Genomic DNA, 16,369 nt, shown 5'->3' with positions numbered 1-16,369 from the left:
GCTAAATGTTAGCAGTAATACATATTTAATGCAAAAATAAAGTTTAGCCACCAAGGTAGCGGTCAAAAATACTGAAAGAAAGGACATGAACATTTTAAGATATAAATGAAAATGTAAGCTAATTTTTTTAAGATCTTTTTTTTATTAATTACACTTTATTCATTTTGTATCCCCCATAAGCCCCTCCTTTCTCCCCTCCCGGTCCCCCCTCCCCCCCTTTCTGCATGCATGCCCCTCCCCAAGTCCACTGATAGGGGAGGTCCTCCTCTCCTTCTTTCTGATCTTAGTCTATCAGTTCTCATCAGAAGTGGCTGCATTGTCAGGGTTCTAGGTTATCTCCATAAATAGTCCTTGGTTGGAGTATGAGTCTCTGGGAAGTTCCCTGTGTTCAAATTTTCTTGTTCTGTTGCTCTCCTTGTGGAGTTCCTGTCCTCTCCAGCTCTAATTTTTAAAGATCGTAGTTAAGAACATCTTACTTTTTGCTATCATCTTTAATAAAATATTTTAAACACAGAGGCCCGCAGCTGTACAATGTGCAGAGAGTGAGAGACTTTAAAGCACTCAGTCCTATGTGGGTTAGCCCAACCCTCCTTGAGTCTCAGAGATCTTTGCGGAAGAGGAGACAGAAAGATTAAGAGCCAAAGGTAATGGATGACACCAAGGAAATAGCATCCTCCAGGCACAATAGGCTGATGTACATACGAATTCACAGAGACTGTGACAGTACACACAAAACCTGCATAGGTTTAAGACAGATGGGATCAGAGCACTGAAAGGGGATAAATGGACACTGGAGGTTCCCATGTTAACCAAGAAGTTTTATGAAATTGATATAGGCAAAGGGCAGGCCAGGCTTATCCAGGAAAGTGTCACTGGGTGCATCAACCACAGTGCACGATTCCTTGGCCAACATAAAATCAACTCATTACTATCTTTTCTCTTTCATTTTTGTTGTTGTTGTTTTGGTATATTATTGTCTTACTAGTATTTTGCTTGTTTGTTTTTCTGTCATGTACAAGTTTTTTTGTGTTTCTTGTTTTTTTTCCCTTTGTTTTGTTTCTTTTCCTATTAAAGAATAAGCAAAACAACAAAAGTTGCTGAGCAGGGTAGTGGAGAAAATCTGGAAGGAACTGGGTGAGAGTGAAACATAATCAAAATACATCATATGCAAAAATGTGTTCATATAAAAAATAAAATAAGTTAAGAATATTGGGATATATTACATCACACAAGCTGTGTGTATATGTGTGTATGTATATCTGTGAATATGCATGCATGTGCATGCCCATGCTACAGGAGTGTGGTATATGCATATGCGTAGGCAAAGGTACATGACCACGTACCCACACACAAAGAGGCCATGTTGTATCACTCTGCTTTATTCCCTCAGTCCAGGGTCTCTTACCGAACCCAGAGGTAGTTTGCTGGCAGGGAAGATATAATAAGCCTCCAGTCTCCACTCTCCATAGCAGCTAGCTCTTTATGTAAATGCTGGTATCTAAACTCAAGTGCTCCTGTTCATACAAGAAGTACTCTTACCCACTGAGCATCTCTCCAGCCTCTCATTGTTTTTTAATAGGATAAAATAAGTTGCTTGCTCTTCTAAGAAAATAAGTAATTAGGACTCTGATAATTAAGCATGAGATAAAGTATTTGGTATATCTGTGCCCCAAATCCCCATAAATTATGCATGCACAACTTTTAAAGCTGCATCTTAATAAGCATCTTAAAATAAAACTAATTTTGAAAGCCATGATATTGAAATTTTAATAATCACCCCAGTTTTATTAGTGAAAGCTAGCTAACTATCCAGCTTTAAAATACAAAACATTATGTAAAACTGACCAGGATTTGTTGAGTTCTGTAGTAAATTCCTTTGCAAATTTCAACTTGGAGAGATGGCCTCTGTTAACTTCATCATATTGTTCCTCATTTACATAGATCAATCACTTTAGCCAGTTTTCTTATGAGACAGTTAATCTACTCCAGTCTGAACTACTGTGTCCTTCGCTGATGGCTTACTTTGGGCATTAACTTGCATAGGCCACAGATTGCACAGCTATTTCTTCAAATATTGTTGGTACAGTGTTTGGACACCAGGTAAAATGGATTGTTCCCCCTTATAGAAGGGTAGCACTAAACAAAAATGCGTAACCATTCAACAAATGAAGAAGAACTCTTTCTGCCTATAGCCTGCAAACCAGAATACTAGCTTTTCTTATTCACACACAACTTGAAGCATCTGCTCTTCCTGGGCTTTGAGCCTACTGGCTATGGAACTAGAAATGTGCCACCCGACCTCTTTGGTGCCCAGCTTGCCAACACACCTAGCAGATCTTTGGATTGTCAGTCTCATTAATCATATGAACATTGAGATCCCTTACAATTGGGATTTCTGTTGACAATGCTACTGGTCATCTTTCTCTGCAATACACTAATTGATACTCCACCCATGTTTTGGACTAGTAGGGAAGTCATTTCTTACACATGTAAGCTCTCTGTGGTTAACATGCTTACACACTAGCTCTGTCTGATAGAATTCTACACTCCAAGCTTTCACTAGCAGGTCTCCTCCCTCCTGTGATGCATTCAAATAAATAGTATTTTACCATACTTAGCATTTTCATGACACTCATGATCATCTGTAGACTTGTCTGATGAGAAAATGATATCCTTCCATGATAATGAACACCAGATTAGCCCCCAAAGACATTAACTGTATGACATAGAGCAAACAATCTCAGGTTCTCTATTTGTTGTTTCCTCAAATCACAAACAAAATAACAGATATTATAACATCACATTCCATTCTGGCTCAACACTGTCACAGTCCCTTTAATTCAGTCTTTTGTAAACAATACTATGGCTTTTATTTTCATTACAAATTTGTTAAATATATTATTTTATAATAAGGTCATGAGAAGACAATTGATCTTACTTGAAGGCTATTCTCTCATTAAAGACATGATCTTAGGGTGGGGAAGAAAGTGATGATGGGTGCAAGGAAGAGGCAGACACCATCCACACAGTCATGACGCCAAGAAGTGATAAGCAAAGAGGGAAAACCCCTGAGGCTGCACACACATCACCAGGAAAGGTTCTTACTCGGGATCTCCCTACACTCTTTAAAGGGTCTCCTTTCTGCCTTTGTGACACGAATAAGAAGATTTTATTTTTAAGTCCTAAAGATCAAACTACTGAAAGTCAGCAGTTTCTCTCTCTGTAACCTGGTTCTGACCACTGCCACCTCTTTCTGGTGGGCAGGCACCATGATACAGAAACATGTTATCAATTTATTCCAAGCACTCCACTGTTTCATAAGCTTTTTCAAGTAGTCTTCCCTTAGTACATAATTGTCGGCAAGTTTGTTCTGTGCTGGCCACCCTTCCTTTTGTTTCAGTCTTTCATAAAAATCCTTTTGTGTGACAGTCAAGCAGCTGTGCTTTGTTCTTTAATGTTCCTAGCCTGGATCCCCAGCCGAGATCACTTTATAACATAAACGGCAAAGTACCATTTTCACAGCAGGGACAACTGTGTTCATCTTCAAAAAGAGGCATTAATAAAATGAGCCTGTAATGAACATGCTAATTCTGATCGCAGACTAGTGCACAAAGGCAGAGACTTCACTGCCACCTCTCTGAATGATGGTAAAAGTTGTTCATGTTCGTTTTTTCTTAACAACAGCTAAAATAGCTTATTTTATTTTTGAACAGACATATTATGCAAACATCTCCGTGTTTTACAATGCAATGCTGCCTCATCTCATCTAAACTGTGCACTGTGTTTTACTTTCTCAATAACAGTCACCTTCAGGGAACACACTTTTTCCTTCTTGCAAGAATTAACTTCCCGAATGAGGCATATCACTGAATCACAGAACAGTAGCTGAAAAGGGATCTGACTGCTCAGATCCCCAAGCTAAGGCTTCTCTGTCCAAATGAGGTAAAGAAGAGAAGGAAGAAGCATGACTAAAAGAAAATGGGCATGGGCAGATTGGATAAGAACATCATAGATTTCTATTACAGTGCTAGTGAGGGAGCTCAAATGACCAAAGCCTGGTCATAAGTACCCTGCATTGCATAACCTCAAAGGTGACCATATCCAGTAGAATATAAAAAGTATCACAAACTGATATTTTTTAATAGTATTTGTTAAGCTGTGTAAACAGAATGCCTGGGATTTGGCCGGCTAACACATAACACAGCAGCTGTAATCTGCTTGTCCTCTATGAAAAAGCCAGTTTCTCATGATAGATGAAGAAAGCAATGTGATGTTTACCATGCTTAGTTACTGTGATACTGCTGGTGGTTTTGGTTTGAGGGGTGATACTAACGCATATGGAAAGTGTCAGACACAATCCACTAAATTTAGAAAATTTGTAGTTTGTGTTACTAGTCTAAGTGAAATATGTGTATTTCCAGACTGCCCTCCCCCAAAAAATGAGCTCAAGAACCATGCACAGAGTTTAGTCAAGTTTAAAGCAAAAAAAAAAAAAAAAGATTAGATTATTCTAGTACGTCCTTTTAGAGAAATAGAATTTTGTGAGCAGGATGAAAGTACTCTTGACCTCTTTCCTGTAGACCCAAAGCAGCACATAGTCTTGGATTTTTCAGCACTAAGAAGAGAGTCCGTGCAGCGCTGTTGCATCTGCCCAGCAGCTGATAACACACATCAGTAGAATGTGCTCACTCACCATTTCAGTATCTATATTTCTATGCTTTCCTGCAAATATCAGGTAAAGCTCACAGGCAATCAAGTCAGGATCCAAAGAAGCAATTTCATCTGGATGGCAATTCCTACATGTAAGATATACTTTCTGGACCTTTGCATGTACCAACCTACAACTCTAATACTGAATCCTTGTCCTCTGCAGTATTCCACAGTGGATAAGCTTCAGTGTTCAGTAAGCTCTCACTGATCCCTGTAGCCCTTACTTGCAGTCTGCTCAGGAGGAACTCTATGTATCTAGCAATCAGGCAAAGCCTCTTAAAGAGACCTCTTAAAGATATAAGTAACTAGTGGCAGTGTGTGTTGTGCTTCCACAGCCACAGAAACTTAAGGCAATAACAATAAAAACTAACCTGAATGACCACACTCAACATCCATGCCCTTTTATAAGAGCCACACTACAGGATGTATGCTTAGCTGCCTACTATCTCATCCTAGGCATGGACAGCCTTGAGCTTTAGGTTGTCTGTCCAGTGAAAACGTATTAGAGAGCTGGGGCAATTTGAAAAATCTACTGTGGAAAACTGTCTCTGAAATGCTCCTTCAGTGTACACGGGTGGTCAGGGTATTATTGTAATGTCTTCTGCATTTAGCCACACAGGTCAGACATTTGAATATCCAATTACTTAGCTTCTCCGGGAGCCTGTTTGAAATAAATGAGTGCTCTCCATCCATCCTACTTAGACAAAAGCCATCATGACTGTTGGCACATTTTTGGCATTTGTCAGCAAAGTGGGAAGGAAATAAATGACCCATGTAGCTGAAACAGGCCTGTGATGAGGGCCACTGGACAGCAAGTGTAATGTTGTCTCCATCTCCTACAGAGTGAGAATGCTTGACTATCTGCCAACAAGATCTACAAGAGAAAGTAAACTTAATACAGTCAGAAGGCTCATTAGCTACAGCACAGACATTCACCTCCCTAACTCTTCACAATGCTCTAAGCCCATAAACACTAGTGTTGCTAGTGTTAAAAAACTTTTATTAATAGAATTATCAACATCTAGAAAGTTCAAAGAGGTGACTCTGGGAAACAAAAACGATTCCATCCTCAATTATTTCATGACATGGAAATGGAAGGAAAAACTGTAAGGTTGTGGCTCTTCTATTTTTCCATTATTCAAACATCACCTTTGAATTTTCTTATGAAACATTTTCAGGGCAACTAAATGCAGTTATCTAAGAAAGGAAGGTTAAATATCTTACTAGAATAATGTATTTTCATCCAAAAGAATGACATTTGAAAAACAGTCATGTAGAAAGTCAAGATCATATTGAAGTTGTCAAATGCATTTGTTTACACAGTGATGAACTACGTAAAGCAGAGGAGACAGAGGTTCACCCGGCCAGGAACTAGGAAATCATCTATCCATGTGAATGATACTTTCTGCCAATATTTTGTTAATATCTTCATGAAATAAATAAATGTTAACTCAAGCAAATGACATATGTTATTTGCATTGCAGAAATTCAAATAGCTTAGATGATGGACAAAAAAAATTCAAAAGGTTTCTAATTAACTTATTTTATTTTACTTTTATAATATACTTTTTCAGGACTGCAAGTATCAATAGTTTTTGGAAGTTTACAAGAATATCACGGATGAGTCAGTTTTGCACAGATACGGGTATATGTAGACTGACTCTAGCTCCTTGCTTGGTTACATTCTGAACATCCACACATATACATTCACATACACCTAGATATTCCATAGTGTAGGTATACCACCTATACACATGGATGAATACTCCATTAAAATTTATCATCTGAATTCTAATTAACTGTCTTCATTTTATTTTGCAAGATCTTATAGATCTTGGTAGATTTTTTTTATCTTTGCAAATACTTTTAAAGTTTAAAATCCATTTATGTTGTTTATTGTGAGACCAAAGACTTAGGACTTCTAGCCTCATTGTTTGAGTTTAATTGTCAGTTGAAATCAGATGAAATTCTTTACAATGTGAAGCTTTGAGTACAAGTAGTTATGAAAAACTGGACTTATGGGTTAATCTGTAGTTAACCCATATTTTCTGAATTATAGGTGCTTTCATCATCTCTTGTTCCTTAGTTTGGGACTCCATTTTCAATTTTAGCTCGTGGGTTAAATTTCTAGGCTCTAAAACCAGCAGCACAGGAATATGGCCGGGAGCTTCACTTCCACAGAGAGCTCCTAGACCTTTGTCCTGGACCTTTCTTTTCACATGCACACATCCTGCCAGAGAGTTTAAACTCTAGTGCTGAACTCTATAATCCATGCAGCTCTCTTCTTGGCTTTTATGCTTATAAATACCTATTCTCTGGGTGTCTCCATCTTTACAACACCTGAAAATTTCTCTTACTCATTTAATTTGTTTTCAAATTTTGTCAAAGTTGTATTAAGAAAAGTCTATTGTACGTTTTGCAAATAATTTTGAAGCATAAAACAAGACAGCAGCGTATTAGAGAAGGAGATAAAGACACACAAAACATTGCCGTAATAATGTTATCTACTAGCTCCCCAGTTAGGCAATGCTTATATTCTACTCAAGAACCAGCATTAGAAATACAGCAATGGGCCATATTTTACATAGCAGTACTGTCATGGTAAAGGAACTCTACAAAATAGGTACACTGCAGACCATGCTATGCTTTACCAGGCTGTATAAGCAACACAGAGAATGAGAAAGGGATCTACCATTTCATTTTCTTCATCAATGGTTATCAGCATAAGAAACAACTGAAAGAAAAGAATTATTTTGACATAAAAATGTGTATATCTTATCTTTGGTTTTTAACAGTCCTTTTAGGGGACAAAAAAGCTCACCTTTACATGGGATGGCTTCATTAATTTTGTAATCATTAGTGTCACCTTGTGTCTTGTGTACAAGAAAACAGTAGTAGTCGGCATTAAAAAATAAGCCCAGGCACAAGTCATGCTAACAAAGAAGCAAGCCATATATTTCTCTGCCTAGATTTTCTTGCCCAAATCAAAACAGTATCTGGTATTTACAACACAAACTTCACTGTTATTTTCTTTTCCTGGTTAGCATTCCTTAAAAAACCGAGAAGACATCTACTGTCCAATTAACATTTGGCACATTCTAACATTTTATTTAAACTCTCTTTCTCATATGATCATACCACAACACTACTCTCTGAACAGTCCTATAAAAGAACACTTGACATACAGAACTGCTACAATGATAAAGCAACAGCCTTGAACTTGAGCACTTACCACGTAAAACTGTGAGTCTGGTGGACACACTTATTTCTCCCACATTATTAGAGGCCACACATTCATAAATGGCCTCATCCCGTGGAGTCCTTAAGGGCTGTATTCTTAGAACTGATCCAGATCCATCGTCAAATTCTATTACCTATTAGAGGGAACAATAGCTGTCACAGGTGTTGTTACAATCATCTACCTCTCAGCTAAATTTCTCAGCGCAGTAGTGATCCAGCCATTAGGCTCTGACTAGCCTAGGCATCATTCTGATAGAACACTGAATTCTAAAAGAGTGGTACAGCAGAACATAGGATCAAATTTATATACCTTGTACCAAACGAAAGGAAGACATAAAACTACAAATATAGATTTCTATATACTCTCTACTAAAACCCTGCATGACTTCCTCATTAACATATCTCAAGCTTAGTAATTACAAAAGTACACCATAGCTGTGATGGATAAACCATCACAGCTATGTTACTTGCTTTGGCAACACAAGCGTTTATGTGGGCCCGTTTACAGTTTACTGCTTTCCACCACAAATATTTCTGTCAATTTAGAGGATCTTGTTCTTAAAAATATATATGGTCAAGCCATGAAGAGAAACTGCATAAATCTAGTACTTAGGCAGCCAACAAGAAGACCAACCTAAAGCCTGGAAGCATGCATTAATTTTGTTATAAATCATCACAGTTTTTATTCCAGCTTAGCGTTTTGTGCCTTTTTATGGCCTTCTTCCCATGAAATGGAGGCTTGCCTCACTAAGCCAAAAATCAATGGGCTAAGCACCAATCCTGAATTCACTTTCATTGTAAGCTCCACTGGGAAAGTGAACAACACTGGTGATCAGAGTGCTAACAGCAGCTAAAGGAACCATGCAGTGTGCAGACCATGTTGATGGTATGTATGGATGGCAGTCAGGAGCAACACCCTCCCATCACATGATGTCTTCTAGCAGTGGCTTACTGGAACACTTCCCTTTTGCAGTGTTACCCTTTGCCTTGACTGCAAATAAACTGAGATTTTCTATCGAATTCAGTTATGAGTGGCTTAATCCTAAATTCTGTGTACATGCATTAGCATACAGAGAAAGGAGATTAAATATTTTAATTGTATTTACTTTAGTTCCTTTATGTATTTCATTTTAATTGTAAATTCAGAGATACTCAAAATGTTTAGTTTCTCAAAACACCTCTATGTATTTTCAACTCAATTAAGCACACATTAAGGAATCCAGTATACATCTAAGAGACAGAAGTTCCAGTTACTAGACTCTTTCTCAAACATTCCACAGTTTTATGAGAAACTGAGTATGCTACTTTAATACAGAAAAATGTATGTGCATCATTAATATAAATTTCAATTTCAATTAACTTTACATTAAAGGTCATTGTACATTCATATTCCTTAACCATTTTGGATACTGAAGCTTTTTTATGTTGTCATATATTAAAAGCCAGGGTTCTAATTCCCACTTTGAAAGACTATTTAATATGTAACAGTCAAAGCATGCTTACCATGTGCCAGCAATGAGAGGAGCAGCAAAACCAGTCTTATCTATTACTCACACATGAGTGCAGGGTATATGAGGTGTGTATTTGCATGTGTGTGTGCATGTGCTCATGTATGTGTGCATTTGTGTGAATATGTGTGTAAACTTCCGTGGACACACGCCCATACAGGAGTGTCCGTGTATAAACTACCAATTTGTAAAGTATTTTTAGCCCAAGACTTGGTATTATTTCATGTAGCTGCTTCACATAAAATAATTTTCCCTGAATTTGTTTATCATAAACCAGTATGTACAAAGATCTCATGCATTGAAATACATTGTCCTATCATTTATTTTTATAAGATTTGCTTAGAAGATCACTGTCAACATCAAGTTAAAGAACATTCCTCTTGATAAAAAAAAGTATTTTTAACTATAAAATGGGGAAAAAGTTCATATACCTCAAATTCACACACACAACACATCACTTTGTATATGATGTAGGAAGTTCCTTGAAGATATTTTAAGACAAGTTTATACCAATATATCTTAAATTCAAATATATAAAAATTAAAATTTATGTCTAAATTTATAAAATTATAGATTAAGATTCAAATTTTAAATTTCACTGCTATTGCTAATCAGAAATTTTATGAATGTGAATATGTCACCCTGCTACACTCTGAAAAATAACAACACAGTAGTCTGCGTTTTTAGCTGTTACTACTTTTTACCAGAGGTTGCTATCAATTTTCTATCAAACTGAATTAGGCCATAAAATCTACTAGAAAATCAGACAAAAAGGAACAGAGGTTTTATAATCTGAAATAGATCAGGAGTGTTGATGTCCCCTAAAAGTCATAATACACTTGTGCGTCCTTATCTATAAGTGTGATGTTATTCTAAATGAGCAGATTTCTAAGCCACATCCTTCCTCCCAATACGGAAATGACAGCATCATAAAGTGCACTTTTTCTGAGGGAAACAAAAATGTCTCCAAAAATTTCTGTATAATTACTCTGTTTGGCTTGTTTCTTTCACATAGTGCTTTATACTAAAACACTGAAGTGAATTTCATATTCTGTACACAGGATTAGTACAGTAGATCCTTGCTGTTCTTAATCCATTCTCTTGACTTTTGGTAATAGAGTCTAAAACCCCCTTCCTGGAAAAGAGTTTAAGCTATCAGAATTTTCAACAACATTTAGATTCTTCTTGGCATAAACTAGTTGACACCATTTACTAGTCCACACAAAGTTCGGATATAATCATGTCATTCAGTATCACTGAGTGGGATAGATAAATTTAGAAAATACACATTTTCATATGTCCCTCAGTCTTGGCAAAGGGAGGACCTGGGGTTCTATCCTGCAATCCTAAGAGGAAGCAAACTGGAGATGAGATTAGCAATAGATCCTAGATCCTTTACGCCTTTACTTTCAGTAGAAACCATAATCTCAGATGTACTCTACAAAATCCCCAGACCCTGGTTAAGTCCTTACTCAAATGGATAGAAAACTCAGCCACTGCAATGACCACATTCTCTATTGTAGAAAGACTCTGAGTTATAGTGCTCACTGCAGGTAACATTACTGTCACACCTCAGTGCTTGTGACACCTCATATTAGAGCAGAGATGCATTCTTCCCCAGAGAAACAGAACAATGGACCTAATACCTCAAATCTCTGGTTGCTGACTTTCTTTCCTTTTTTGTTCCAGACAATTTTTGGTCTTGGGTCCCCTGTAGCTTGACAAATGAAAGATGCAACTCCTCCAGAGACCCCTGTCTGATCAACCGGAGTTCGTGTAAACCTGGGAGGTGCTGAAATAAGAAGAAATAAACACCACAATTAGCAGGAATATTGAAATACCGATTATAACCTGGCCACACTGTTCCCTTCATAGTATACAGCCACATCCATAGTATAAACATGGGAAGGTGAAAAAAAAATGAGACAACCACAACCTTCTGCTGTTGAGGTTAACTTTGTGGTCAAGGTCTGTTATCTCTTAGTGCTTTCATTGCTGAAATGTGAATTAAGGCAAAGATCCAATAACATCCAAAAACCAACATCACACATTAATTTTTATTACCGGTATTTAAAAATCCAATTTGTCCTCTGTAACAAAAGGCTCATCAATCAAAGTGAGTAAAATTCCAGCACTTTGCTTTGATGTCACTATCAGGAGGCTGCCAGAAAGCAGCACTGCCATGGCCAGGCTATTAAAATTAGTGGCATTTAAGGGACGTTCTAGGAAATTGTAAAGAGATGAGAAATATAGCCTGGAATTAGAAGGCACAGCAGGAAACAGGAAGGGGAAAATGCCATGGGGAATTTCACACACAGTTTTGTAACTTAGCTCCTCATTTTGTAGAAAAATAACTAAAGAGAATCTTCCCAAATCACAGGGAAAGGGGATTATTAGGAAAGATCAATTTATGGTTAATAAAGAAGAAAGAATGGAAAAATGGAGCTTTCAGTCTCCATCACCGTTAACTCATTCAGCAGTCATACTTCTCTACTCCTTGAAAATACTTCTTTCCTATACTATATTTCAAAATCTAAAAGGCAATAAGAGTGATGACATGAGTATTTATATACAAAAATATTCCACTGTGTAATCTGATTAGCAGAAGAATGTAAGTAAATAAATATAAATAATGTAAATAATATAAATAATTTCATATGGGAACATCTGATAAGAAAATTATGACATGAAATCATTCAAAGTCCATGAAAGCAATAATGATGGTGGTTTGTGGAGTAGTATTTTAATCCCTTTTGCTATGCCTTCCTATCTTTGATACACAACTGTACTATTTTTAAATGATTCTACTTTGATTTGTGGATATGTAATGTCTGTCTGTGTGTGTACACACGTTCAATATTCTGAAGATGCTGGAACGAGGCATAGGACATCCTGAAGATGGAGTTACAGGTTGTGAGCCAATAGACATGAGAACTGGTCCAGCACCAAGAGTTTTTGACTGTGGAGTGATTTTGTCTCTTTCAATATTTGAATTTGTAATTGTTTTATTTAAAGAATGTTTTAAATTCCAGAATGTAGTGGATATAACATGTTGTTGTTTGGTCCCAGGAGTGGGATGTGGGGCTGATTCAGATGGTCCACAGCAGCAGACTGTTTGCCTCATGTGGGCTATGTTAGTAGTAGCTCCTTGCAAGGTGCAGATAGTTTGAATCTGAGGAGTCTGGAGAGAGAGTAAATGCAAGAGCCCAGAGAGTGGAGATCAGAGAAAGAGCAAGGCTGCTGCTGCTGCTGCTACTCCTGGTTGTAGATAAGAAGTTAGAGATTTCCTGAAGAGAGGATCTGACTGGCTCCAAGGAGCCCACCTACCCTGACCAGCAGGAAGCAGCTAATAGAGAAAACATTGCCCCCTCTCCCCCTATAACTTTCTCTCTCCTACCTGGTGTTGGGGTGTTGGAAGGGGTTGGGTTGGAGTAGGGAAAAAAGATAAAAGAAACATAAATAGTTTTTTTTTAAGTATGCCAAGACCAGAACATTTTACTTTTCCATTTTCCTTTGTCTTTTAATCACTCTTAGAGATTTTATCACCTACTGTTCTTTAGTGGTATCAATCACAATAGCTATAAGTAATCTAGTTAACATTTAATTTGAATATAATTTTCAAACTCTAGGACAAAAAAAGCCATTAGCAACATTGTGTCTTATCTGCCCATTGCTACCATGAAGCTCAGCCCTCAGTCATGTTTCCCACTGATGTCCTGCAATACCCACATTATCTGACATAGTTTAATTTCTTCATAGACAGGAAAATCAGATACCCATTTGAAATTGATTGTTATTTGACCAATGATAATGATTAAAGGGAGATAAGTAAGTAGGTATGTACACAGATGATAGATAGATAGATAGATAGATAGATAGATAGATAGATAGATAGAAGGTAAATAGATAGTAGATAAATGGATAGATCGATACATAGATGGATGGATAAACAGACAGAGGCATTGGAGGAAAAAATGCATAACTTTACTGTTTCTTCACTGACAACACATGAGAAAGAAATAAATTATTTTGCAGATTTTATACAATTTTGAGGGTTCCTATCTAATTATGTGATTACACAAATGGGGGATTTCAGAAGAAGCAGAAGAGAGAAGCATCCCTTTTTAATCTGGTCATAGGAAGTGACTTCTCATCAGCAAATTCAAAATTTTAATGGCAATAAAAGGGCTTGGGTCATGTTTGTGTTCAGAAAGATTAGGAATAAAAATGGGCTTTATCATCACTCTTATGTATCACATGCTGTAGCATCATGGGTAAAAATACAGATGAAATAACTACAATAAGCATTGGGAAATACTTAAAATGATTTAAAATTGACTAATAGTGAGAAGGCTTGAAAAGTAAACTAATGATGACAATTTTCTGAAAAAGACACATGTTATTGCAAGTTTTCTTACTACTTTTTCCACAATTTCAGGTAAAGTAAATTGATAGTAAATGTTCCTTTGTCAGTACCTAATAAAAACAAATTCAAAAATAAAAAAAATTCATCTATAAAATATAATAAAGGAAATTACTAGTGATTATCACTGAGAAATAAAGCCCATTGCTTTGCTCTGTTAAATGTCACCGTAAGTCAATTTTGAGCCCCTTTGATCTGCCTATATTGATCAGGCTGAATTAAGATCTCTTTAAGTTGTCACTGAAATTGTTTAACAGTTTCTTGCAAGAGTGTAGAAAAGAAATGAAGCTCCAATAGATGCGATGACTATATACACACTCACTGTATATTTAATTACCCTAAAAGAGTCTGTAAAGGCTACTGTTCTGTTTCTCTTCGCAAAGAATGAAGGACAGTTGCAGAATCTTACAATCTGCAAGGAATATTTGCCATGTGGACAAATGCTATACTTGTCTACTTTCCAAACCATAAAAGGAATAAATGTCAATGTTCTATGATGGGAAGTAATAGATGCTATTGATGATCCTTTTAGTAGACATGCATGTTGTGTAAATAATTGTTTTGGCTGGACAAATTCTAAGACTTGTGCTGACAATTCTTGGCAGACAACCACGGGAAGATATGTAATAGAAGGCTAAACTTCGTGATTCCAACAATTCACTAGGGAAAAGTGAAAACTGTTATATTCAGAAGGCATAACAACATGCAACAGATATTTCCTGTTTATACTGGCAAAAGATGAAAAGAACTAGATGAACACTCTATCATATTTTGGTATGCATTCTTCCCAAATGTTATTCATGCTCTAAAAAAGGAAAAAGAAGTATATGATTAAAAAAGTAATACAAAGGTTGATTAAAACCTCACAAATGAGGATGACAAAGGATTACCTCACAGATGAAGACATCACACAAAAGTGTAGCAACCAGGTTGCATAATGAACATCTATTCTCTTAAATGCAGCCATCAATGTATACTTAGCCCAAAGAAAAGAATCAAAAGAAATGCCAAGAGTAATGAAGAAGCGGTCAGTCACTACTATATAGAGCCGTGGTCTTCCATTCATAGGCATGGCAGAGGTCAATTATTGTTCAACCCAGAAATTAAAGTTCAACCCAGACACGGGAACTACACACACACACACACACACACACACACACACACACACGCACACACACACACACACACACATCACACATCAGAAGGTCAGAAGCTAGGCACAGTGGAGTCTATAAAATATGTCCACCACAGTATCTAGCTACATTCAAACTGTACAATCTCATGATACATCCAAGTGTACAAAGCAGCTCTCAGAAGAGTTGATTTTCATTTGCTATAGGAACACCAAGGGCTGCCAATTGATTTTACATTCAGCAGGTTAGATTGTATCTAAAGTATAACTATTGGATGGTACCATTGAATGAAATGGTTTCCTAGTTTGATGTTATATTTTGTTTCAAATTGCTGGCTTTCTGAAGCCAAGATGGTGTGTCCAAAGTGCTCTTATGGTAATAAGTTTATGGGAGAGGACTAACCAAAACTAGCAAACTGTCCTAGTCATCCTTAACCATATGCACTATTGAGGACATAGCTGTCTCTTTAGTACAATTTGTTAGGTAGAGCCAGACTTTAGCAAGACGAAAAATTATTAATGAATGACAGTATCTATAGAAGTGCAGTATGGGGAAATTTCTTACAGATTAAGATGACTCAGGTTTGATGTAATTTGGTTGGTCAACTGCTACTCACTTAAAATAGGATAACAGAGAGGAGAACATGCTATAAAATGAATGAAGAAATGAGGTGCCATTTGTCTAATTTAACTCTAATTAATATGATGTTTCTGTGGACAACAAGGAAATATGTCTCACAGGGAAAAACACTAAGCAGCATGTAACTAATTGCTTCATTTCTTTTCACTGATTATCATTTCCTTAAATAGAGTTTTGATTTTAAAGGGATATTCATAACATTGTACTCAATATCTTGAAATGAGAAGGTTAAGAAAGCTGTTAGATGAAACGAAGGGCAGAGAGGGGGAATATTCAGTAAGAAGATGGAGGCAGCCTGTGTTTAGGAACTTGTTTCTTCCCTTATGGTATACCATCAAGTTGAGCTATCTCAGACATGGCTCTGCAAATATCAAGGCAAGGAGTCTGAAAAACAGTTCAGAAATGGGGTGCTTGTAACAAACGGCTGGGAAATAAAAGAGCATAAGAAGGGAGTTCAAGCAATGCAGCCACTCCTGATGTGATCTGATAGACTAAGATCAGAAGGAAGGCTTGGAGGACCTCCCTTATCAGTGGACTTGGGGAGGGGCATGCATGAAGAAAGGGGAGGGAGGGTGGGACTGGGAGGGGAGAAAGGAGGGACTTATGGGGGGATACAAAGTGAATAAAGTGTAATTAATAAAATTTAAACACACACACACACACACACACATACACAAAGAAGGGAGTTCAAGGATGTTCAAAGGCCAAAACAGTTT

The 16,369-nt window shown here is 37.0% G+C and overlaps 1 protein-coding gene across 5 annotated transcripts in view; it reads right to left on the bottom strand.

Moving 5' to 3' along the window:
• The window catches only part of Ptprd (protein tyrosine phosphatase receptor type D), a gene marked incomplete in the record, with an annotated part of 2,622,804 nt that overhangs the window by 317,628 nt on the left and 2,288,807 nt on the right, over positions 1-16,369 (bottom strand). For all 5 annotated transcript variants that reach the window (XM_055629942.1, XM_055629950.1, XM_055629948.1 and 2 more), the window contains 2 exon segments: positions 7,943-8,084; positions 11,105-11,250. In XM_055629942.1, coding sequence (XP_055485917.1) covers positions 7,943-8,084; positions 11,105-11,250 — 288 coding nt within the window.

This window comes from Psammomys obesus, unplaced genomic scaffold (genome assembly GCF_907164565.1).
Source record: "Psammomys obesus unplaced genomic scaffold, mPsaObe1.curated_primary_1811, whole genome shotgun sequence".
Lineage (NCBI taxonomy): Eukaryota > Metazoa > Chordata > Mammalia > Rodentia > Muridae > Psammomys > Psammomys obesus.
Note: the sequence above shows the minus strand (reverse complement) of the source record. Positions and strands in the feature narration are given on the sequence as shown.